This window comes from Colletotrichum graminicola, assembly GCF_000149035.1.
Source record: "Colletotrichum graminicola M1.001 genomic scaffold supercont1.54, whole genome shotgun sequence".
Taxonomy (NCBI): Eukaryota; Fungi; Ascomycota; class Sordariomycetes; order Glomerellales; family Glomerellaceae; genus Colletotrichum; species Colletotrichum graminicola.
Genome location: NW_007361058.1, coordinates 197,252 through 215,751, shown reverse-complemented (window position 1 = coordinate 215,751; position 18,500 = coordinate 197,252). Strand labels below are relative to the sequence as shown.

General features: G+C 50.6%; 6 protein-coding genes across 6 annotated transcripts; 4 read left to right on the top strand and 2 right to left on the bottom strand.

The window, feature by feature from the left end:
• Positions 1-2,629: 2,629 nt before the first annotated feature.
• Positions 2,630-3,385, top strand: GLRG_09965 (uncharacterized protein; the record flags this gene model as incomplete). Its single annotated transcript, XM_008100650.1, has 2 exons — positions 2,630-2,737; positions 2,816-3,385. The coding sequence occupies 2 exons, from the start codon at positions 2,630-2,632 to the stop codon at positions 3,383-3,385; spliced, it is 678 nt and encodes a 225-aa protein (XP_008098841.1).
• A 950-nt stretch (positions 3,386-4,335) lies between these two features.
• On the top strand, positions 4,336-4,757 carry GLRG_09964 (uncharacterized protein; the record flags this gene model as incomplete). The annotated part of the gene is made up of 2 exons (XM_008100649.1): positions 4,336-4,447; positions 4,519-4,757. The coding sequence occupies 2 exons, from the start codon at positions 4,336-4,338 to the stop codon at positions 4,755-4,757; spliced, it is 351 nt and encodes a 116-aa protein (XP_008098840.1).
• Positions 4,758-4,977: 220 nt separating this feature from the next.
• GLRG_09963 (aminotransferase class I and II) lies at positions 4,978-6,669 on the bottom strand (the record flags this gene model as incomplete). Its single annotated transcript, XM_008100648.1, has 6 exons — positions 4,978-5,372; positions 5,431-5,748; positions 5,806-5,975; positions 6,036-6,108; positions 6,170-6,429; positions 6,527-6,669. The coding sequence occupies 6 exons, from the start codon at positions 6,667-6,669 to the stop codon at positions 4,978-4,980; spliced, it is 1,359 nt and encodes a 452-aa protein (XP_008098839.1).
• Positions 6,670-8,342: 1,673 nt separating this feature from the next.
• Positions 8,343-9,070, bottom strand: GLRG_09962 (glycosyl hydrolase family 11; the record flags this gene model as incomplete). Its single annotated transcript, XM_008100647.1, has 2 exons — positions 8,343-8,757; positions 8,811-9,070. The coding sequence occupies 2 exons, from the start codon at positions 9,068-9,070 to the stop codon at positions 8,343-8,345; spliced, it is 675 nt and encodes a 224-aa protein (XP_008098838.1).
• A 4,638-nt stretch (positions 9,071-13,708) lies between these two features.
• Positions 13,709-14,647, top strand: GLRG_09961 (uncharacterized protein; the record flags this gene model as incomplete). Its single annotated transcript, XM_008100646.1, has 5 exons — positions 13,709-13,807; positions 14,166-14,238; positions 14,296-14,336; positions 14,391-14,488; positions 14,554-14,647. The coding sequence occupies 5 exons, from the start codon at positions 13,709-13,711 to the stop codon at positions 14,645-14,647; spliced, it is 405 nt and encodes a 134-aa protein (XP_008098837.1).
• A 1,951-nt stretch (positions 14,648-16,598) lies between these two features.
• GLRG_09960 (uncharacterized protein) lies at positions 16,599-18,080 on the top strand (the record flags this gene model as incomplete). Its single annotated transcript, XM_008100645.1, has 1 exon — positions 16,599-18,080. One exon carries the CDS (start codon positions 16,599-16,601, stop codon positions 18,078-18,080), a length of 1,482 nt encoding a protein of 493 aa, XP_008098836.1.
• Positions 18,081-18,500: the final 420 nt, after the last annotated feature.

Genomic DNA, 18,500 nt, shown 5'->3' with positions numbered 1-18,500 from the left:
CCGTGCACGACGTCGGCAAACTTTAGATTAGACACACGTGTGCGCGTTTCTTCGCAATGTGCTGTTTCTTTCTGGGTTCGTGCTGACCGTTGAAATGCTGAACCACTCTGCCTTAGTAAAGTTCACTTGGTCGGGCTCATATGCTCACGGATCGAATTCTGCCCATTCCCTTGCGTGCTTTTGTCTTCGAGAAGCTCGTCGAACCGAGCCATGTCTCGTCGACAGGGACTCACGAGATCTAGCCGTTGAGCTGGAGCGTAAGTATTTCTCAACATATGAGGAAGCAAGTCAGGCATAAAAATCACCACTCTGTCTTGCTTGAAATAGGGCGACCTCCTCGTCGGTGACATCATCCTGGCGATGCACACTCACACCGGGTTAGTCTTCTGCTGGCTGGCTGTGGAATTACTGAGGCCTATTATCAATGTATGTGGATATCTGTAAAAACTGCATCTCTGGTGTTAATTCGGGTTCCACTTTTGGCTTTGATTACTTTAATCCGAGTACACTTGGATCTCCAATCGAATTGACTTTGTTCGTTACTATGTTTTATCTGCATTCAGTCTCGACTTTTATGGTCAGGGTTGGGAGACTTACTTTAGTGCGAGCAACGCTAGACACAGCGAACCCCAAGCAATGGTTAACTCACCAACAACTCGAAGTCTCAATCAACAGAGTGGTAAGCTGTGACAAAAAGAATGAGGCACAAAAGTGGAACCACAATTGCAATGCTGCAATTATGGCTTATATCCATCATAGAGTAGCACCACTCTCAAACACGATTGTAACTAGTGATGATGTTTTAGATGTCCATATGCCCGGATTTCTGTTCCAACATCCAAAACCCACAGCCGACAGTGACTCTGCTTGGCTACAAGGGGCCAGCCATCTGCTAGGATGAGACCATCATAACAATGAGCGCCGCTTGTCCTAACAACACGCCGGCAAACCGAGTAACCTAGCTGGGCGCACCCGCATAACAAGAAAGGGTGTAGATATCGGCACGATGCAGGTTGTTGCGGATGCTGTTGAAACACTTTGAAACTCTCAGGCAGCCTTGAGGTTCTTCTTCAGGGTGGATAACCCAGTTAACCGTCAAGTTGCCCAACAGAGCGGATTCCGCGGGTGGCCTATGTCGCGGATGGGGGTTGACGCTGCCGATGTTGCAGCACTTGGTGAAAACGACAACCTTCCCCATGCTGATGAGAATGGCGCACTGCACACACTGCTTAGAGAAGTCGGATTTGACTTATTACAGGTGGAAATATTGCAAGCAGGAGATGGGAAGCTTGAGGAGGAGGATCCAGATTTTGACGCTGAGTTTATGTGGGCGGTAGCACGAAAGAAAGATTCTCCTACCGAGTAAATGCTGTAACGGGCAGGTGAAGGCGGGCGGTAGCCCATGTATAATCAGCTTTGGATACGAGTCGAATAATAGGCGTTGCTGTACGGTGACGGGTGTTGAGCACAAGTCAAACTGCTGGAGCCCAGGCCAAAGTTCGTAAGCGACTGGTACCAAGAATCCTGTACCAAAGAAAGGTTCACGAGCGAGATCTTTAGCTTCGTCAGCTTTTTAACTTAGGATTTCATAGCCTTTAGAACACTGCAGAACGGCCAATCAGCCATTTATTACGCCAGTTGTTTCTATCAAGGCCGGTTCCAAGTCTCAATGACTGGAGCGAGACAGTACTCTTGGTGATCCGCCTGCCGTCTAGATATAGAGATTAAACAGCATTCTGCTGGCTCCAGTTACGAAAATAACATTTGATATTTGAGCACAAAGCCATCATATCTTTATCAATAGCAGTAAGCTGAAAACTCAAGACTGTAAGATAGTCGACAGAAGGAGTCATTGCTCATCATCGACTCGATATCAAAAACAAAGACGCATTATGATGCAAATTTCTATCTGTTTAAGAGTGAAGAGATTCTATCTACATTCTGAGATCTGAATATCCTTGATGAATCCAGAAAATTTGATACTGGATACTTCCGGCACCTTCTGCGACTGTGCAGACTTTGATTGTCCGTTGCCTGTAGTCGATACAAGAGACAGCATGTCAGGGAAACAATGAGCTTTACTTTGTTCCCCTGACAGAATTCATTGATACTTCAAAACTGCTTCTGTTACAATGCTACTAGTTCTTTTTGTTATGAGCCTTCTTTCATTGTAATGAGTGTGGACCAATGGTAGGATAGCTGCTTTCCTTCTCGGTCCGACTTCTATCTTCCACCAGACTACATGGCATATGGTTCAGCCTTTTCTCTCATCTCAGCTTCAAGTCGTCTTATTCGCCCATTCAAAACAAACGCGCCACAAGACTCGAGGCAACCACAACATTCACCCTCGCTCCTTCCCTGGCTGTTTCCACAGCTCTGGTTGTCTGCAGACTTCTAAACAGATCTTTTAAAAGTTTCTCTCATACATTCTACCGTACACCTCCTCCTTCCATCGGCCGCAACGAGAGCCATATTTACCAAACCACTCTTCCCTCGCACGCTCTTTCCTCAATCACCCCCATCGGTTGCCGCAAATTCTCAACCTTTTTCACTCATCACCAAACCAACCATAATCATCATCAAGACTCACTCATACGGCCATCCCTAGTCATCACAAAGCTCACTCATCATGTCTTCCAACGGAGATTCCTCTGAGGCTGCACCTAAGCCTTCTCTCACAGACCGTGAGCTTGAAATCCTCAAGCTCGCCTGGAACTGCATGAAAGCCCCTCCCGAGGTAAGACTGCTGTTCTTAATCAATCTTCAACTTCCATATCCACGCAAACTGACATACTTATCTTCTTCCACGTCATAGATCGACTGCCACGCTCTGGCCACCGCCTGTGGTATGAGCAACCATCGCTCCGCCAGCAACGCCTGGGGCGCCATCAAGAAGAAGCTCTTCATCAACATGCCCGCCCCCGTCGATGAGGACGGCAACCTCATCGCGACCCCCTCCAAGCGCAAGCGCGCCACCCCGGCCAAAAAGAAGGCCGCCCCTGCCCCTACCGCCGATGAGGGTGATGAGCTCGCCGGCTCGGACGGCGAGGAGAAACTCGTTGTCGAGACTCCCAAGAAGAAGCGTGCCACGCCCGCCAAGAAGAAGGCCGCTGCTGCTGCCACCGCCGCCGATGAAGAGGGCGCCGACGAGGAGGAGGAGGCCCCTGAGACCCCTGCCAAGAAGAAGCGCGGCCCCGCCAAGCGCAAGACTCCCGCCAAGGGCAAGAAGGCCACCGCTGCCGCCGATAACGAGGAGGAGGGCGAAGCTCCCGCCGAGGATGCTGGCGATGAGGCTCCTGCTGCCGACGTCGCCAAGCTCGATGTCAAGGATGAAGTCAAAGGCGATGTCGACATGGAGAAGGGCGAGGACCCGAATGAAATCTAAGCATTTTGCCTTCCTTTCTGAATTCGGCTGTCACCATGGTTTGTCACTTTTTGCTTCCAGGATTTCATGGCACCGTTGGTTTTCCAGGCAATTGCTAGAGTTTGGCTTCGTCTATCTTGGGCTGATGATCAGGGTGATACACGGAGGTATCCAAATTGAAGGCAATGGCTTTGGGGCATGATCGTCATGCACGGCTCTCTCGATGAGCTCATAGGTTTACAGATGATTTGGTAGACCTGAGATTGGACCCATGAAATGGAATGAAGCTATATAAGTTTGGGTTTTCTTGGCTACTATTACATGGTAGCTTGTGATATGTTTCTGCGTTGCTCAGCTTCCTTATTCATGTCGTGATATCTCCATGCGTGAAAACACAGTGTTTCTGGTGAGTGAAGGAGTTCGTATCTGTATTGACGACACACTTCACCCTTGATGCGAAGCTTTCAACTCTTAAAGGTTTCTGGGTCTCCTGTTGGCTATCCTGCTTTGGAAGCGAATCAATCTTCGCCATACAAAGCAACCTAGACCGCCGCGTCTCACAGCCTTCGAGTCCGTTTCATTTGCACAACAATTTATTGCAAAGGATCATCTGGCATTCGCATCGCATCCTCTTGGAATGTCTTTCAAGCTTCGGGATTCAAGTCCTCGCATCAGGATGCCCTTTTCTTTTACGATTATCGCAGAGTGGGCTGAGCATAATGGGCTCAACGAATCATGTTGAGTTCAAGCACATTGAAAATTATCAAATCGGATAATAATGGGAAAGGAACTTGGGGATATGAAAATGGGTGAAGAGTCTGCAAGAGCTCGCCCTTGGTTGAAGGGATACCAAAGGGAGGATTCTCTCCCTTGGTTGACCCATCGTCCAGCGGCCGCACATCAGGATTCAGAGTAGACCAGCACCCTTCAACTACACCTCAATCAAACATCAAAAACAGTTAATAAGAGCGATGTTTCATTTCACGGCCTTCTTAATCGTCATTGCCGCCTTCGCCGGTGCGGCCAGCGCCGTGTCGTGCACCCCAGCCGAGACCTACTGTGGCTCCCGCCTCATCAAAGCCAGTGCGATTCGCTACGCCCCTCCTTCCTTCTTAGTACCAAGTTATCGAAGCTGACGTGACGAGGAAAACTAGACAAGAGAAACCGCGCGGCTGTAGAGGACGCCTTGATCTCTGGCAGGCAGCCCATCGACGAAGCCCACATCAAACAGTCCGTCTTTTGGTGCGCCCCGGCCGGTGTCCCGGTGCCTGCCAAATCCGGACTGCTATTCGTGACGTACTGTGGCCCCGTCAGCACCTGCGTCGAGGGCGGTGCGCTGGGCGGCGTCGGCGACGCGTGCGTGCCCTCCACCAGTGGGGGACGGGGCCATTGAGTTTGGCGGTTGATGTAGTGCTTGACGCGAGTCATCGAGAACAAATACGAGATGGGACTGATATAAACGGGTCGGCAATGTGAAAAGGAATGGGTATGGTTTTTATAGCTTCCAGTTTTGTCTATTCACCCTGTGTATAAAAAGAGAGTATCCAGATCGCGTGGTATATGCCGTCTGACTCTTATCTATAACTCGCTCACTGGTATGAGATTATACACGTCTATTCCTGAATGTATTTTTTCAGCCCGCGGAGGCGCTCCTTGGCCGTCTCAAGGACCTCGTCCTCCTTGCAAACAGCGAAACGGATGTAGTCTTGGGCGATGTGGGCGTTGGGGTCGGTGTAGAACTCGGTGGGTGGGATGGCAGCGACGCCGACTTCCTGGATAAGGAACCAAGCGAGCTTGAAGTCGCGAGGGCGGCTGGCGACATGGGCCGGGAAGGGGTAGTCCTCAGGCAGCTTGACCTTGGCCATGTTGACGAGGACGAAGTAACCACCTTCGGGCTCCGAGTACGGCATGCCGAGCTCCTTCCAGACCTCGTTGAAGCGGTCCATCTTGCCCTTCATGTCCTTGATGGTCTCGTCCCAGAAGCCCTGCTTCTCAGCTTCCTCGAACCCTTATATGTGTTAATACTTTACGTGCCATAGTCCTTGCAGAGAGACCGTGATACATACCAACGGCGCATGCCTCTTGCAGAGGCGATACGGAAGAGTAGCAGATGCGGGTGTGAGCAGCCGAGACGTGCTGGATGAGCTCGGCGGGGCCCATGAGCCAACCGACGCGCCAGCCTGTGGCGTAGAAGTTTTTGCCTGCAGAACCGACGGTGATAGTAAGACGCTCGACCTCTGGAGACAGCGTGGCTACTCTCGTGAAGGGGACGTAGTACAAGCGGTCGTAGACCTCATCGGAAAGGATGATAATCTCGTGCTTGACGCAGAGGTCGCCGATCTTCTGGAGCTCCTCCCTGGAGAAGACCTTGCCCACAGGGTTGTCTACATTCATGAGTCAGCAGGCTGCAAGGAACACAAGGTAAGAGGGATACGACGGACGTGGTGTGTTGAGGACAATCATCTTGGTCTTGGGTGTGATGGCGCGCTCGAGCTCGTCGAAGTCGATGGTCCAATTAGCGGCGGACGACGTTGCCGAAGCACCGTCCGCAGGAGGATGCAAGGGAACATATGTAATCTTGCCGCCGGGCATCTCGATGTTGCTGATATACCTAGTCAAAAGTAAGCATGTCTACTTCCTCCCACAAAGACGCCTAAGGTTCTGGCCTTACTGATCGAAGAAGGGTTCAAAGACAATGACCTCATCGCCAGGCTCAATGAACGCCATAAAGGCACTGAGCATACCTGGCGGGCAATCAGTTTGTCATCTCTAAAGAATATCCGCTGCCACCGAGTTGAGTCTCACCCTCGTTCGCGCCAGTGGTGATGGTAACCTCGGTCTCAGGGTCCAGCTTGCGACCCCAGTAAGGGGAGTAGGCATCGGCAATCGCCTTTTTCAACCTAGGGCGACCCTTGGTAGGGCTGTACTGGTTGCACTCGACACGGTCCAGAGCCTGCTTCGCCGCGTTGAGGATGAACTCAGGCGGATTGTAGCCGAAGAAGCCCTGGCCCATATTGACGATGGGCTGTTTGGGCGAAGCGGCAGCGGCCTCGTTTATGATGGACCTGATGCTCCTAGTCAGAAAAAGGCTCATGCATTATCGTCGCGCAGGTCGATTGCACTGTCGTACAACCGTTGTGATCCGGGGTGCTCAGCACACACCATACATCCTGCCGCCGGCCGGCAACTCGGGCCGCGGGTTTGATCTTGCTGCTCAGTGTCATGGCGGTCGAGTTGAAGCCTCTTTTGGCGGTGCTATTGTTTGTGATGCGCGACCGGAAGAGAGGGAGGATGAGGGAGCTCATGGATGTAGCAGGTCGGTTGACGGGAAATCGGAGCGGCACGAGAGGTCAACGCGGCCAAATCTCTATCGGGACGTAATAAGACCAGGCGAAGCTCCGAGGATTGGCTGACGCTGATTGCTTGTCGGGACGTCAAGACCCATTCCCGTCTGGAGCGTGAGAATGGCGTAATCGGTCATCCCGATGTTCGGTGCTTCGCTCTGCAGCGGGGTGAGCCGAGTCAACGCGCTTTTTGGCGGGGTAAAAAGCACGTCCCTCGTAGATTATGTAAAGAAGATTACGTAAAGATAGAGAGCCCAGCCGGGGTTTATCCGGCCAAACCCGAGTTCGACTCCACGATGCTCAACCCAATCTCTCACCATCTTGGAGGCGTGATCTTCTCAATACCAGAATCAGTATTGAGTAAGCCACTGGCCAGCACAGAATCCGGATGGCATGCAGTGACCGCAAATATGTTCCCAGAGTATCCGTTATCCAAGTTGTTTAAACGCAGCAGAGTAATAGCCAAAACCCCTGGGTAGTCTTCCCAGGTGAGGTCGCTGAGAAACCCGATATTACTCGGCAATACGAAGGGGAAGACTAAGTCTCGGCTTCGTTACAAATGATTTATAAGGAATTCATAAGCACTTGCAGTAGACCGGAAGAGGTTGAGGTAAGATGTGGCTGGTAATGCAATGTTTAACTTTGATCTGAAACGGAGTGAATAGTACACCTTCCAATACAGTAGGCAGCAAGATGCCAGCGAGGTTAACTCCTAGGGCTATCTCAAGTTGAGCAAAGCGTCTTTCCACCTACTCGTAACTAATCTTGGCATTGAAAAGATCATATCCTTAACATGGCCAGTTCATCTCCTAGAGGAATTTGGTGCAGCTTAATGTTGGGCCAACAAACTTACAGCGGTTGTACTACTGGCAACCTATTCGGAGTTAGACTTTATATCTGACACTTGACAGCTCCCTAAGAGTCTTCTATTTATCGATTAACCCATTTTCAGGCGAAATCATCATCGCCCTAACTTTAGATCGAATTGTCCCAACACCGAACAATGATTGTCAGTGCTCAATGATACCAAACATGAGAAGAAACCCGCGGCAGCCTATTTCCGCGCAGCAGATAGATTGAAAACTGTCGCATATGTGGTTTCGAGGGGGGGGGGAGTCCCGTGTCACTATAAACTTTCACAACTGTAATCTAAAATGCTGCATTATTGCCGTTCGAGGCGGAGAGCTCTAGGCCTACCATGTTCCATTGAGTGGAGGAAACACCTGTAACGGGAGGCAGCGCGCATGAAAGAGACTTGTTTATTCATTCGATGGCTGACTGGGGACAGAATTCTTTTTTTCAGATGATTTTGAAATCGAATACATTTACTATACAGTTCAGGGGCGATCAATGAGCTAAAAAAGAAAAGAAAAAGGTGTTTCTTTGATTGTGATATGTAACATGAAGGTATGTGCATTCGTTTTGCCATTGCCAGAAGTATGTGATATGTAGATACAGTGAAGTAGCTCGACCATAGACAGGCGAACCGAGGGAGAAGAGTGAGAAAAGATACAAGAGAATTAGAGATATACACAACCTTATCCTTCAACTTTTACTTAGCCAGGCCTTCAATAGTTGTCGGCATCTAACAGCTTTTTCTCACACCTTCAAAGGGGCGAGCCATCGAGAGCACCCTAGTTGCTTTTTATGGTGTACTTGGAATTGCCGCCAGCGTTGCCCCAGCCCTCGGTGGCGATGGTCTGGTAGTTCATCTTACCGAGCTTCAAGCCGACCTTATCCCAGGCAGCGACGTGGTTGGCGAAGGTGATAGTGCCGCCTTCTGAGCGGGTGTCTTTACGGGCGGAGATAAATTGGGTGAATGTAGCGGTTCCCTCAATTGAGGGCTGATTGACCTGCGTGTGCTTGAAGATGTCGTATTCGGACCCGTCGCTCTTGAGAGATCCAACCTTCTGGCCCTGCGCAGCACCCTTTCCATTATTACTGTATTCCTGTACGTAGTACTCCACCAGCGGGTCGGTGGTCCATCCGTAGAGTGAGACTAGAACAGTGCCAGCCGAGGCCTTTGTCTGGCCGGAGAATTCTACAGTCCTGTACATAGCCATCAGTCAAGATGGAACGAAAAATTTGGAAGGGGATCTCACCTGTTCTTAGAACCAGTGTTCCAGCCTTTGCCGACCACAAAGTCTTGAGCGCCTGAGAACGATACGGAGAATCCTTTTTTATTGGGGGTGAAGTTGACCTTGCCACCCGTCTTGTAGTTCTGGGTGTAATCTTGACGCCGGGCCAGGTTTGCGGGGCCCAGCTCAAAATCGGGCGTGTCGAGGTTAGCAACTGGTGAAGCGAAAACGCTGGTAATGAGAGAGGCAGCGAAGGCCAAGTACGTGAAAGTGAGTGAAACCATGATATCAGTCTATCCTTGAGAAAGGCGGGCAAGAAGTAAGTATGCGACTCGACGAAACAACTGTGAATCCATAGATATAGCAATATAGATGTTGAAGCCGGGCGAGAATATCTTGCCTTTATACACATTTGAAATATGTCCCGTGTAGAGTTCACTCTCTACAACACAGGGATGATTCGTGTCAACGTTTTAGTCGGCTGGTTCCGTTTACAAACCTCGTCAATCTATCGACAATCATAGTGAAACAACTGTCTGTCTACTAAGAAACAGATCATCGTGCCAAGCTTTTCCGGGGCCTTAACCACATCGCTCCCGCGCTGCCAATCCAGACGCGCCGCATTTCGTGATTGAAACCGGCAAGTCACCCCCGACTAAATGCGACAACCTATCAAAGATCACCGTGCAGCACCATTATAGGAACAACTAGTCCCCGAAAACAAGCTTTCACGGGGGCCTGGGTGGAGTGTGGCGGCTAATGCTCAGGCTTGGCTAAGTGCATTCTTGACATGCGATGAACAGCAGAATGGCCTAAATGAACCAGGATAGGTATTGAAATCTTCTTGGAATGATTCTTAAACTTCTTCAAACCTAGAATTCTATGATTCAGGGGAAGTTTTATGCGTTTGGCACCGAGCTTAACTTTGTTGGAGTTACAGTATCGAGAGTCCGGAATGTCGACACGGCGTGGTTGGCAGAAGGATGTTTACCTCGGCCTCGACCAAACTTAACTGTATGCAATGAATGCTTGAGAAGAGTATCAAAGAGGCGTTACATCTGTATGGGAAGCTGCACCGTTTCTCTTTTAGAGATATTTGTAACTATTTAGATCGAATATGCAGCATGCTAACCAGGCCCACTTATCATATATCTACCCTCGGATGTTGTTGCTTTCGTCCGGGCCCGTTGAGCGTCGAATATTCCGATCCTGCTGCAATTATATCATTTAATCTAGAATATGAAGATGTCGTGATTCAGGTACAGAAAAACAGGTGTAAAGTCCAACCTGGTCCGCTGACTAGGACCCGTAATCGAACTATCCACGTCCGGAGTTTCATGCGTCCGATCAGCCCCTCTCAGGACATCAACAAGGTTAACGTGGTACCCGACCGCCTCGGATGCAGGGTAGGCAGTACAAGTGCCGGATGAGACGGCAGGCGCCTCGAGCCCCGGTCCGATTTCAGAAATGTGTGACTTCCTTTTGTTTTTCATTTCCATACGAAGGCTTCTATCATCTCTCCCCAAGTTGATTTATCAAAGGTAGCTGGATTTTGTAAGAGCTCAGAGCCTCTCGCTGGAGTGATAAGTAGAAAAGAACTACGGGCCGACTTGAGCGGAAGCTCGAGCTGCTGCGTCATGCAATTTGGTTCGCCTATATGCCTGATTCGTTATAGAGCAGCAGCTCTGAGTCTTGAGATGTCTAGTATATCCTTGTCTTGCGTCCATGGAGGAAGGAACCACCATTGCGTCGTGGATTCGTCAAGATCGGATCCAGGAGGTGGGATGAGAATCGAATGGCTTCGGCAAGACACAACAGATGATTTATAACTCTGCTGTCAGCTTATTTGCGCCTTGTCCACGCAAAAGCAAGATGTCAAAGACATCAAGGCATTGAAATTATGACGTTTTGAAGTACCATGCCGAGTCACTGTATGAGGTACTGTGTTTCTTGACTAAGGCGGTTGAATCTATAGTTTTGCACAACCCTGTTGGAAGAGACTTTATGAGACTAAAGAAAAGTCAAAGCACTCAATACCACGTTTTACTTTTGTCTTTGACTGTGCGTCATCCAAAGTCTAGTAAGCTTAGGCAGAACAAACATCGATTTGCTCAACATAATGGACGACCTAGCGTGGACGGAATTGCGCACTAAAACCCCCCTTGGCTGAGCTTTTCGGAAGCAACGTAAACGTCGATGTCCTTGCCGACTCAAATTTTTTTAGTATGGTGTCGAAGACCTATAATGCCCCCTATTATATCTAGTGACCAAGCCTTTTAACCTTGATTAGCAAGTATTTACCGCCTCCATAACCATAGAACTGGGTAAACTGTTGAGCAACCACAAGTAAAAGGGGGGCTGGCTTAAGAAATGGTACTGGTACAAAGCTCAAGGGGTACATCGGCTCTAGTGTCACTAGATGGTTTGATATTGAACAAAAGCCCTCAGAGATGAAGGCCCTGTTGAGATACGAACATTCAGATTCAAACGCAGGCTGCTGTAATTACACTTGCGCATATCAGCCAAATACCCAAGAATCGGGACCACAAGACGTAACAAAGGCATGCGGCACTTCCTTGTCATTCTCACAACAGACCAACAATCAGGCTCAGCAGAAAATGCGACCAAGGTTTTATAGATGAGACATTTTCGAACAAAAGAGCCCTATAAACTTGATGCACCCTGTCCTGCAATCGTGGACCCTATCCTGAATAACCGATGGAGGGTCGATATTTGTATCGGGTATCTACAAAAGAGATCTTGGGAGTTTCTCCCTCGTAAGGTACTTCCTCACTTTAATAAATATGTTTGATATGATGCCTTCCTTCAACTGGTCATGGCCCAAAAGGGATAATTATACATATGGAGATTGTTCACCTCGAGGGATGCTTTCCTAGTCTATATTTAAAAGATATCCTAGAGCAACAGCAGTATAGTCACACACTCAAATCCTACTGCACTGAGAAAAGATGTACAAGAATAACAAGCCGGCCTAATCGTGAGAGTCATGAGAGGGAGAATCGTCTTACATAGTCCCCGTGTTAGAGGGTTATCGGCTGGATTGAATAAATCATCGGAACGGAGGACGGAACTTTGCTCATCACCCAAGTTATGACCAGGCATGAGAAAGATTAAAGTTCGGCTCTTGTGTCACAGAACCTACTCATGTGCCGTTTAAGAACTTTCTAGCTTTCAGTGGTTTGTCATGACATCCACTAGCGAAGTTTGTTCATAACTGACAGCATCTCGAAAACATCAATCCAACGAGTACAAGTAATGCATCAATTCTACCCTCTCTGTCAGGTATGGCTCTGGGACAAGTTTTCAGTCGGCATGTAAAGGCTGTGTGGCCGAGCTGGGACTTGAAGAACTTTAGTGCTTCGGCCGACATCCTCAGAAAATCATGTTGAGTGAGAGGCTGTTTAACGGTATGTCGATATGCTGCCAGTATGGATGAGATAACATCTGGATTAGAACTTTCTGGATATGTACGGCTATTTTCATCACCATCTACATCGGCCGTTAGCCCAAAGGCGTTGCCGAAGCGATCAAAAGCTGAACTAACCCCCTGATCCCCAAATCCGAGACTCAAGTGTCTTGAGCGATCTAGCTCTCAATAGACTATCGGCGTGCATAAACAGAGCAGGATAGTTGACTAAACAACCCAGTCTCTTGTCCAGGTCCTCAGGCTGGCTCTCGCATTCCTCTAACCGAGAATGCTCACTGTTATCATCTAGCCTTTCGACAAGACTGAGAGCAAGATTTATGGGATGAGATTTCTCATCAAAATCATTTGCAGTTGCCATTCTGTAAAGCAGATAATCTCTCCAATACTCTGTGGCATAAATATGAAAGTCATTTATGCCTTTGAGTAATCGCTCTTGCCGCTCTTGTTCGCTACACGAGATGCTGTAGATATAGCTCCCCGATGAAAGACAGGCCAGTGATTCTGAGCTGTGCTCTGATAGTGTTGTATCCTCGCGAATAACCATATTTCTAGAAGACTTTTCAAGGAATCTATGATCACCTTGCCATTCAAATCAGTCCTTGAAGAATATTCGGCAAGTAGTCTTACAGTTTGACTGGGGAGTGAATGAAAGTCACTGTGGTGTCCTGCTTTACGTCAAGAAGAGGTCCACATATTTCCAAGATGTAGTCAGGTGCAAGATTGGTGACATCCTTATTACCTGGACTAAACATGACAGCCGACAACGGTTCTAGTCTCTTGAGTGGTCGTTTATGAAAAGCCATCCCGTCAAACAGGTACCTGACGCGATCTATAGATTGGGGATCTAGGTGGACAACGATCCGAGTGAGTATGGTTTGGTAGCTTGGTTTCATCAGCGCACGTCCACTACGTTGAATGATGATGACAACCTACAGATCTGGCTGCCTTTCGGGGAGCTGGACCAGTGATATTTTGATTTCCTTGACGCTATAGAATATATTGGCTGCCAAGAAGTCGGGAATCAGTTGAGCATATAGAAACATTCCTTGTTCAATTAGACAAGGGAGTCAATTTTCAATTCTACCGGAGCCTACCGTCAGACTTTGGGGGAACCCCAAGCTCAACTTCCCCAATTTCTTTTCTCGAGAAGCCGAGTTGAGGAAATCTTTGGGACAACGATATGAGCCTATGAGATGCATACTGACGTACTGTACTCTCCAAGTGGATCTTTTCGTCTGCGAGAAAGAGAGTGTGCTCTTTCTTGAAGCGATTCACTAATGGATCTGAAGCTTGAGAGGATATCAGGGCTTTGCAAACTGTGCTCCCTGATTAAGACAGTCTCAACGTGGACGGGACTTCCTAGATGGGCAATCATATATATGGAGTGTTATAGACACAGTTCAAAGACGATATTGAGGACTGTCTTCTTCTCTTAGCAACAAAAAGTTGCTGGTAGCGTGCTAGATTCGTCAACATGATTTCAGGGAGTCACCAGTATGAAGAGCCGCAGTTCTATGGAGGCATCATTGCAGACCCAATGGGCCTGGATAAGACCCTGACGATGATTGCTCTCGTAGCAACCGACTTGGATAGAGAGAAACATACTTTCGGGATGGTAAAAATCCTAAACCACAGCGAAGGAGCATGCACAGGGTCGACTTTAATCATCGTGCCTCCGCAACGCGAGTTATCTCATACAATTACTGTGAGATGCCGCTGACTGGCAATAGTCATAAGGTCGGGGAGTAGCAACTTCCAGAATAAGTCTATCGGTCATCTTGCACAGCTGTCAACTTACTATTTTTAACTATCTGTCAGAAGGGGGGTTGAGGTACTGTAGACACCACGCCCAATCCAGGCTGGCCACACATGAAATCGTCCACGACGGTGTAAACGTGGTTTTGACTGCCTACCACACTATTTCTACCGAGTGGAAAGCCGAGTACGGCACGCAAACCTCCCCCTTGTTTGCAGTTCGTTGGAAAACGATAATTCTGGACGAGGGTGAGAGATCTCTTGCCCAAGCGCGGTTCGTTTCGATAGCCTGCTGACGGAACCTAGCCCACTACATCCGCAACGAGAGCTCTCGGATGGCTCGCGCGGTTTGCGCCCTGGATGCCCTGTCTCGCTAGGCCATCACTGGCACCACTATCTAGGACCGCCTGAGTGACCTCGCCACGATAGTCAAGTTCTTCCGGGTCCACCCGTACACGGACACCAGGCAATTTGACACCGACTTGTCGCAACTCTGGAAGTCTGGGAAAACGAGAAGGCCGCTCAGGGGCTAAAGAACCTGTCTGCGTGTCTAATCCTACACAGGCCCAAGGGCACCATCGACTTACATCTACGGCACGATAAGCTTTGCCCTATCGACTTCGCACGGGAGGAGAGGGTTGTGTACGACAAGATATAACAGCGGGCTACTGCAAGGATCGAAGAAGCTCTGCTGCAAGATTACAAGCTCAAGACGTCCAATGTCTCTATGTACTACAACTTCCCGCAACAAATCGAGTCGCTATGCCTCTTCTGTGACTTGGAACTTGGCTACCACAGAAGACACGGAAAGCCACGCAGTGCTCTAACGAGAGCAATCAGGACTGGACCCTCCAAGCTCAGCAGCTTCTTCAACTTGCAGTGGCAGAAGGGCCCCATCGTCTATTTAGGATGCTCTTCGATGCTTGAGATAGACGAGACTCTGGCGCACCATTCTGAGAAGTCCATACAGGCTAGTTCTCGATACTCTCAGTGCCGGAATCTCGTCCATGCTGTCAAAACTCTCGTGCGGCGCAGTTGGGTGCGAATCGTTTTTCGACAACTCACTGGATCCGACTAACAAGATGCTCGCAGGCTTACGCCGACTGTCGCGTCTCGTGTGTATTTGATGGAGCCCCATTGGTAAGGATCACGATCAAAATTCAAGCACAGTAATCTCATCAATTTTGCACATAGGAATTCAAACCTCGAAGAGCAAGCTCTCGCGCGTGTGCACCGCATCGGGCAGACTCGTGCGTCTGCATATACGGGATTCTTTCGAAGAGATACGACAGATGCTGTCGACAGAAGTCGAAGAGAAGCAGCGCCGATATCAACACCCTCTAGCAAGTGATGGAAGTGCAAAGGTCAAAGAAGCAGCTCGCCAGCATGCTGTTTTCGCCGCATGACGGTGGCTAGTCGAATTACAGCTTGATGGTCTACAGGGAAGTGGTCCCAGGAGAACGTAGCACAGATTTGCGTGACGAACTCGCTAATGTCCCGTAGAAACCGAGATCTCTGCTCTAAGAGCTGCGAAAGAATGACCCCCATCCTTAAGAGGGACGGTTGAAATCCAATAGATGAAAAGCAAGCGACGAGAAGTCAACGTGAGTAGCAGCAAAAAGATGGTTTTTTATTGGTGTAAAAGATATGGAAAATAGGGGTCCGGAATACGACATGATTGTTTTCCGGATAATGACTAGCTACCTTTTACCTCTTTCAGAAGAACGGACCGCATGTACGCGATGGATGGATATGAAGCTCCCTCCTCGGTATAACCACGATAATGATCCCATCTTGTCATTGGCGTGCCCCTTGACACACTCTAGTGGAGCGCTCCGAAGCCGGGCGACTGTGCAATCAATTGTCCCATGTAAGCTACAAAGCTTTAATCGCACTAGCGTCATGAGCTTATGTCCAGGATGTAAGACAGACCTCTTACTGAGCACCCCCCAATTCGACCAGGAGCAAGGAAACTGCATGATGTGACCACCTCTATGCTTACCTGTTGATGAACATAGTCGCTCTAGATCCCCCCACATAAGCAGTCCAGTGCAGCTCACCCGGTACATGATATCCAAATAGGTAGAAACTAGATACGCAGCACCTCTGGCCTGTACCACGCCTCAATCTCGTCCTACGGTACAAAATACGCGATAACGTAGAGCAACCATCAAATTAGACGTCAGTCACTTCAGCCATGGCAAGAACGACCTTTGGGCGCCAGAATGTTAGCGACAACCTTGGATCGCCATGTTTGTGTAAGAGATTTGGACAGCCAGCCGTAAGGTAGTTAAGTTGGGTACGCGTACCGTGCCGTACCGTACCGTACCTACCCCAGCAACCACTTACCAAGGTAAGGAAGGAAGATACGAGGGAGCCGAACGCCATCCGTCATTCCCCCGTTCCTCCTTCCCTCTTCTCAAAATTTCTCGCCGCCCCACAAGCAAGAAGAAGAGGAAGGAGAGAGGGTCACCGGCCTCGATCACCGCACACCGCATCGCGACATACTGACTGGATGAAGCCTTCCGCCCTGAAGCCTCCCCTCTCTTCCCCCCCTCCCCCCCCTTTCTCTCTCGCATACACAAGGCATCTGCCCACACATACATACCATGGCCCTCAATAACCGTCTACAGGTCGTGCTCGGCATCCTGCTTCTCGCCCTGACCGCCGTCTTTGTCCTCTTCAACGAGAGCATCGCCACCGTCGACGGCCTCTTCAGCCTCCCCCACCACCGTGCAGATCCCGCTCATGGCGGATCCCAGCCCCGACCGCCGGAGCCGCCGCAGAACCCGGAACCGAGACCCCTCACCGAGCAGACCCCGCGCTACAAGCCCGCGCCGACCTACACCCCGCCCCCGGTCGTCGACCCCTTCCCCCTCCTCGCCAACACCGCTGCCGACGTCCTGCCGCCCCCCGTCCCTGCACACAACCTCGCGCTCTCGGATATCCACGAGACCTACGGCCTCGCTGCCCCATCCCCGCTCTTCATCGGCTTCACCCGCCAGTGGCCCCTCCTCCTGCAGTGCGTCGTCAGCTACATCACCGCCGGCTGGCCCGCCGGTGACATCTACGTCGTCGAGAACACGGGCGTCCAGCTCGCCAACGTCCGCGGCCAACTCACTCTCCAGAACCCCTTTTACCTCAATCACAACACCCTCACCCGCCTAGGCGTCAACGTCCTCCGCGCGCCTGCTCTCCTCTCCTTCTCCCAGATGCAAAATATGCTCCTCCACGAGGCCCACGCCCGCGGCCGGCCCTACTACTTCTACTCCCACCAGGATGTCCTCGTCTACTCCTTCGAGGCCGGCCCGGACGACCGCCACCGGCCCGGTGACCGCCCCTGGGACTTTTACGACGACGCCGACCGCGAGGACGCGCTGCGGCCCGCCGCAGCGGGGACTCCGGGCTATCGCACCCTCTACGAGAACTGTCTGCGCGACCTTAACGCGACGCTGGCCCGCGGCGAGCGCTGGGGGTTCCGGTGGTACCAGTACGACCATCTGACGCTCGTCAACCGCGACGCCATGGACGCCGTCGGCGGCTCGGACTCGCTCATCCCCTACTACGCCACCGACTGCGACATGAACGCCCGCTTGGCAATGAACGGCTGGACCATGAAGCACCGCCGCGCCGGCATTATCAACGACGTCTCGTCCAATCTTGAGGATCTCGCCGCACTCTACCGCGTCCCGGGGTCCAAGCTCAAGTTCGTCGACCCGAACCCACCGGCGCCAGCGCCTGCTGGGAAGGGGTCTGGAAAGAGGTCCGATGACAAGACGGCGGATGCCGCGCCGTCAACAAACGCCACCTACTTCCGCTCCCTCGTTAACGTCGGCCTTGAGATGACAAACTACAAGTACGGCGACAGCGACCACGCCCGCAACTCGTGGCAGAAGAGCCAGCGCGGTGGCGCCGGCGAGCCCTATTACTACGATCCCGAAGGATTCGCCGAGGCCTTTGACGTCCTCGTCGCCGCCGGCCGCAATGTCTTTGAGCTCAAGTGGGGCCGCGGGGGGTGCGACATCGCCGAGGGTCACGGCCTCAAGACCGGAGACCAGTGGCGCGTCCTACCTGACAAGAACAACGGCTGAGGGAGGGGTAGGTGGGACCGGGAAGTACAAGTCACGATGCACACGCCGCACATACACAGTGCGCATCGTCTGGGTGTCTTCTCTCTCTCTCTCTCCGAGTTCATGTACACATAGCTAATAGTGGAAGCTAGGCTTTCGCTGCTACCACGATAACCACTCACTCTCCACCCGGCCGACGCCCATTGCACGACTTTTTGGCCGTTGCATGCTGACAACATGGTTTGATACGGACTGGTTGTTTGCCCTGTGGGATGATGATGCAGCCTCCAGGCAGTAAGAGGGTTAGAAGTGGGAAAGAAGCTGTAGATATTAGAGAGCAAAGACTTGGAGCGACCCCACGCGGGTTGACCGACCCCGAGGCAGGGCCTTGGTATCCCAAAAGATCCAGAAAGTACAGTGGCATAATCCTAGGACGAGGGT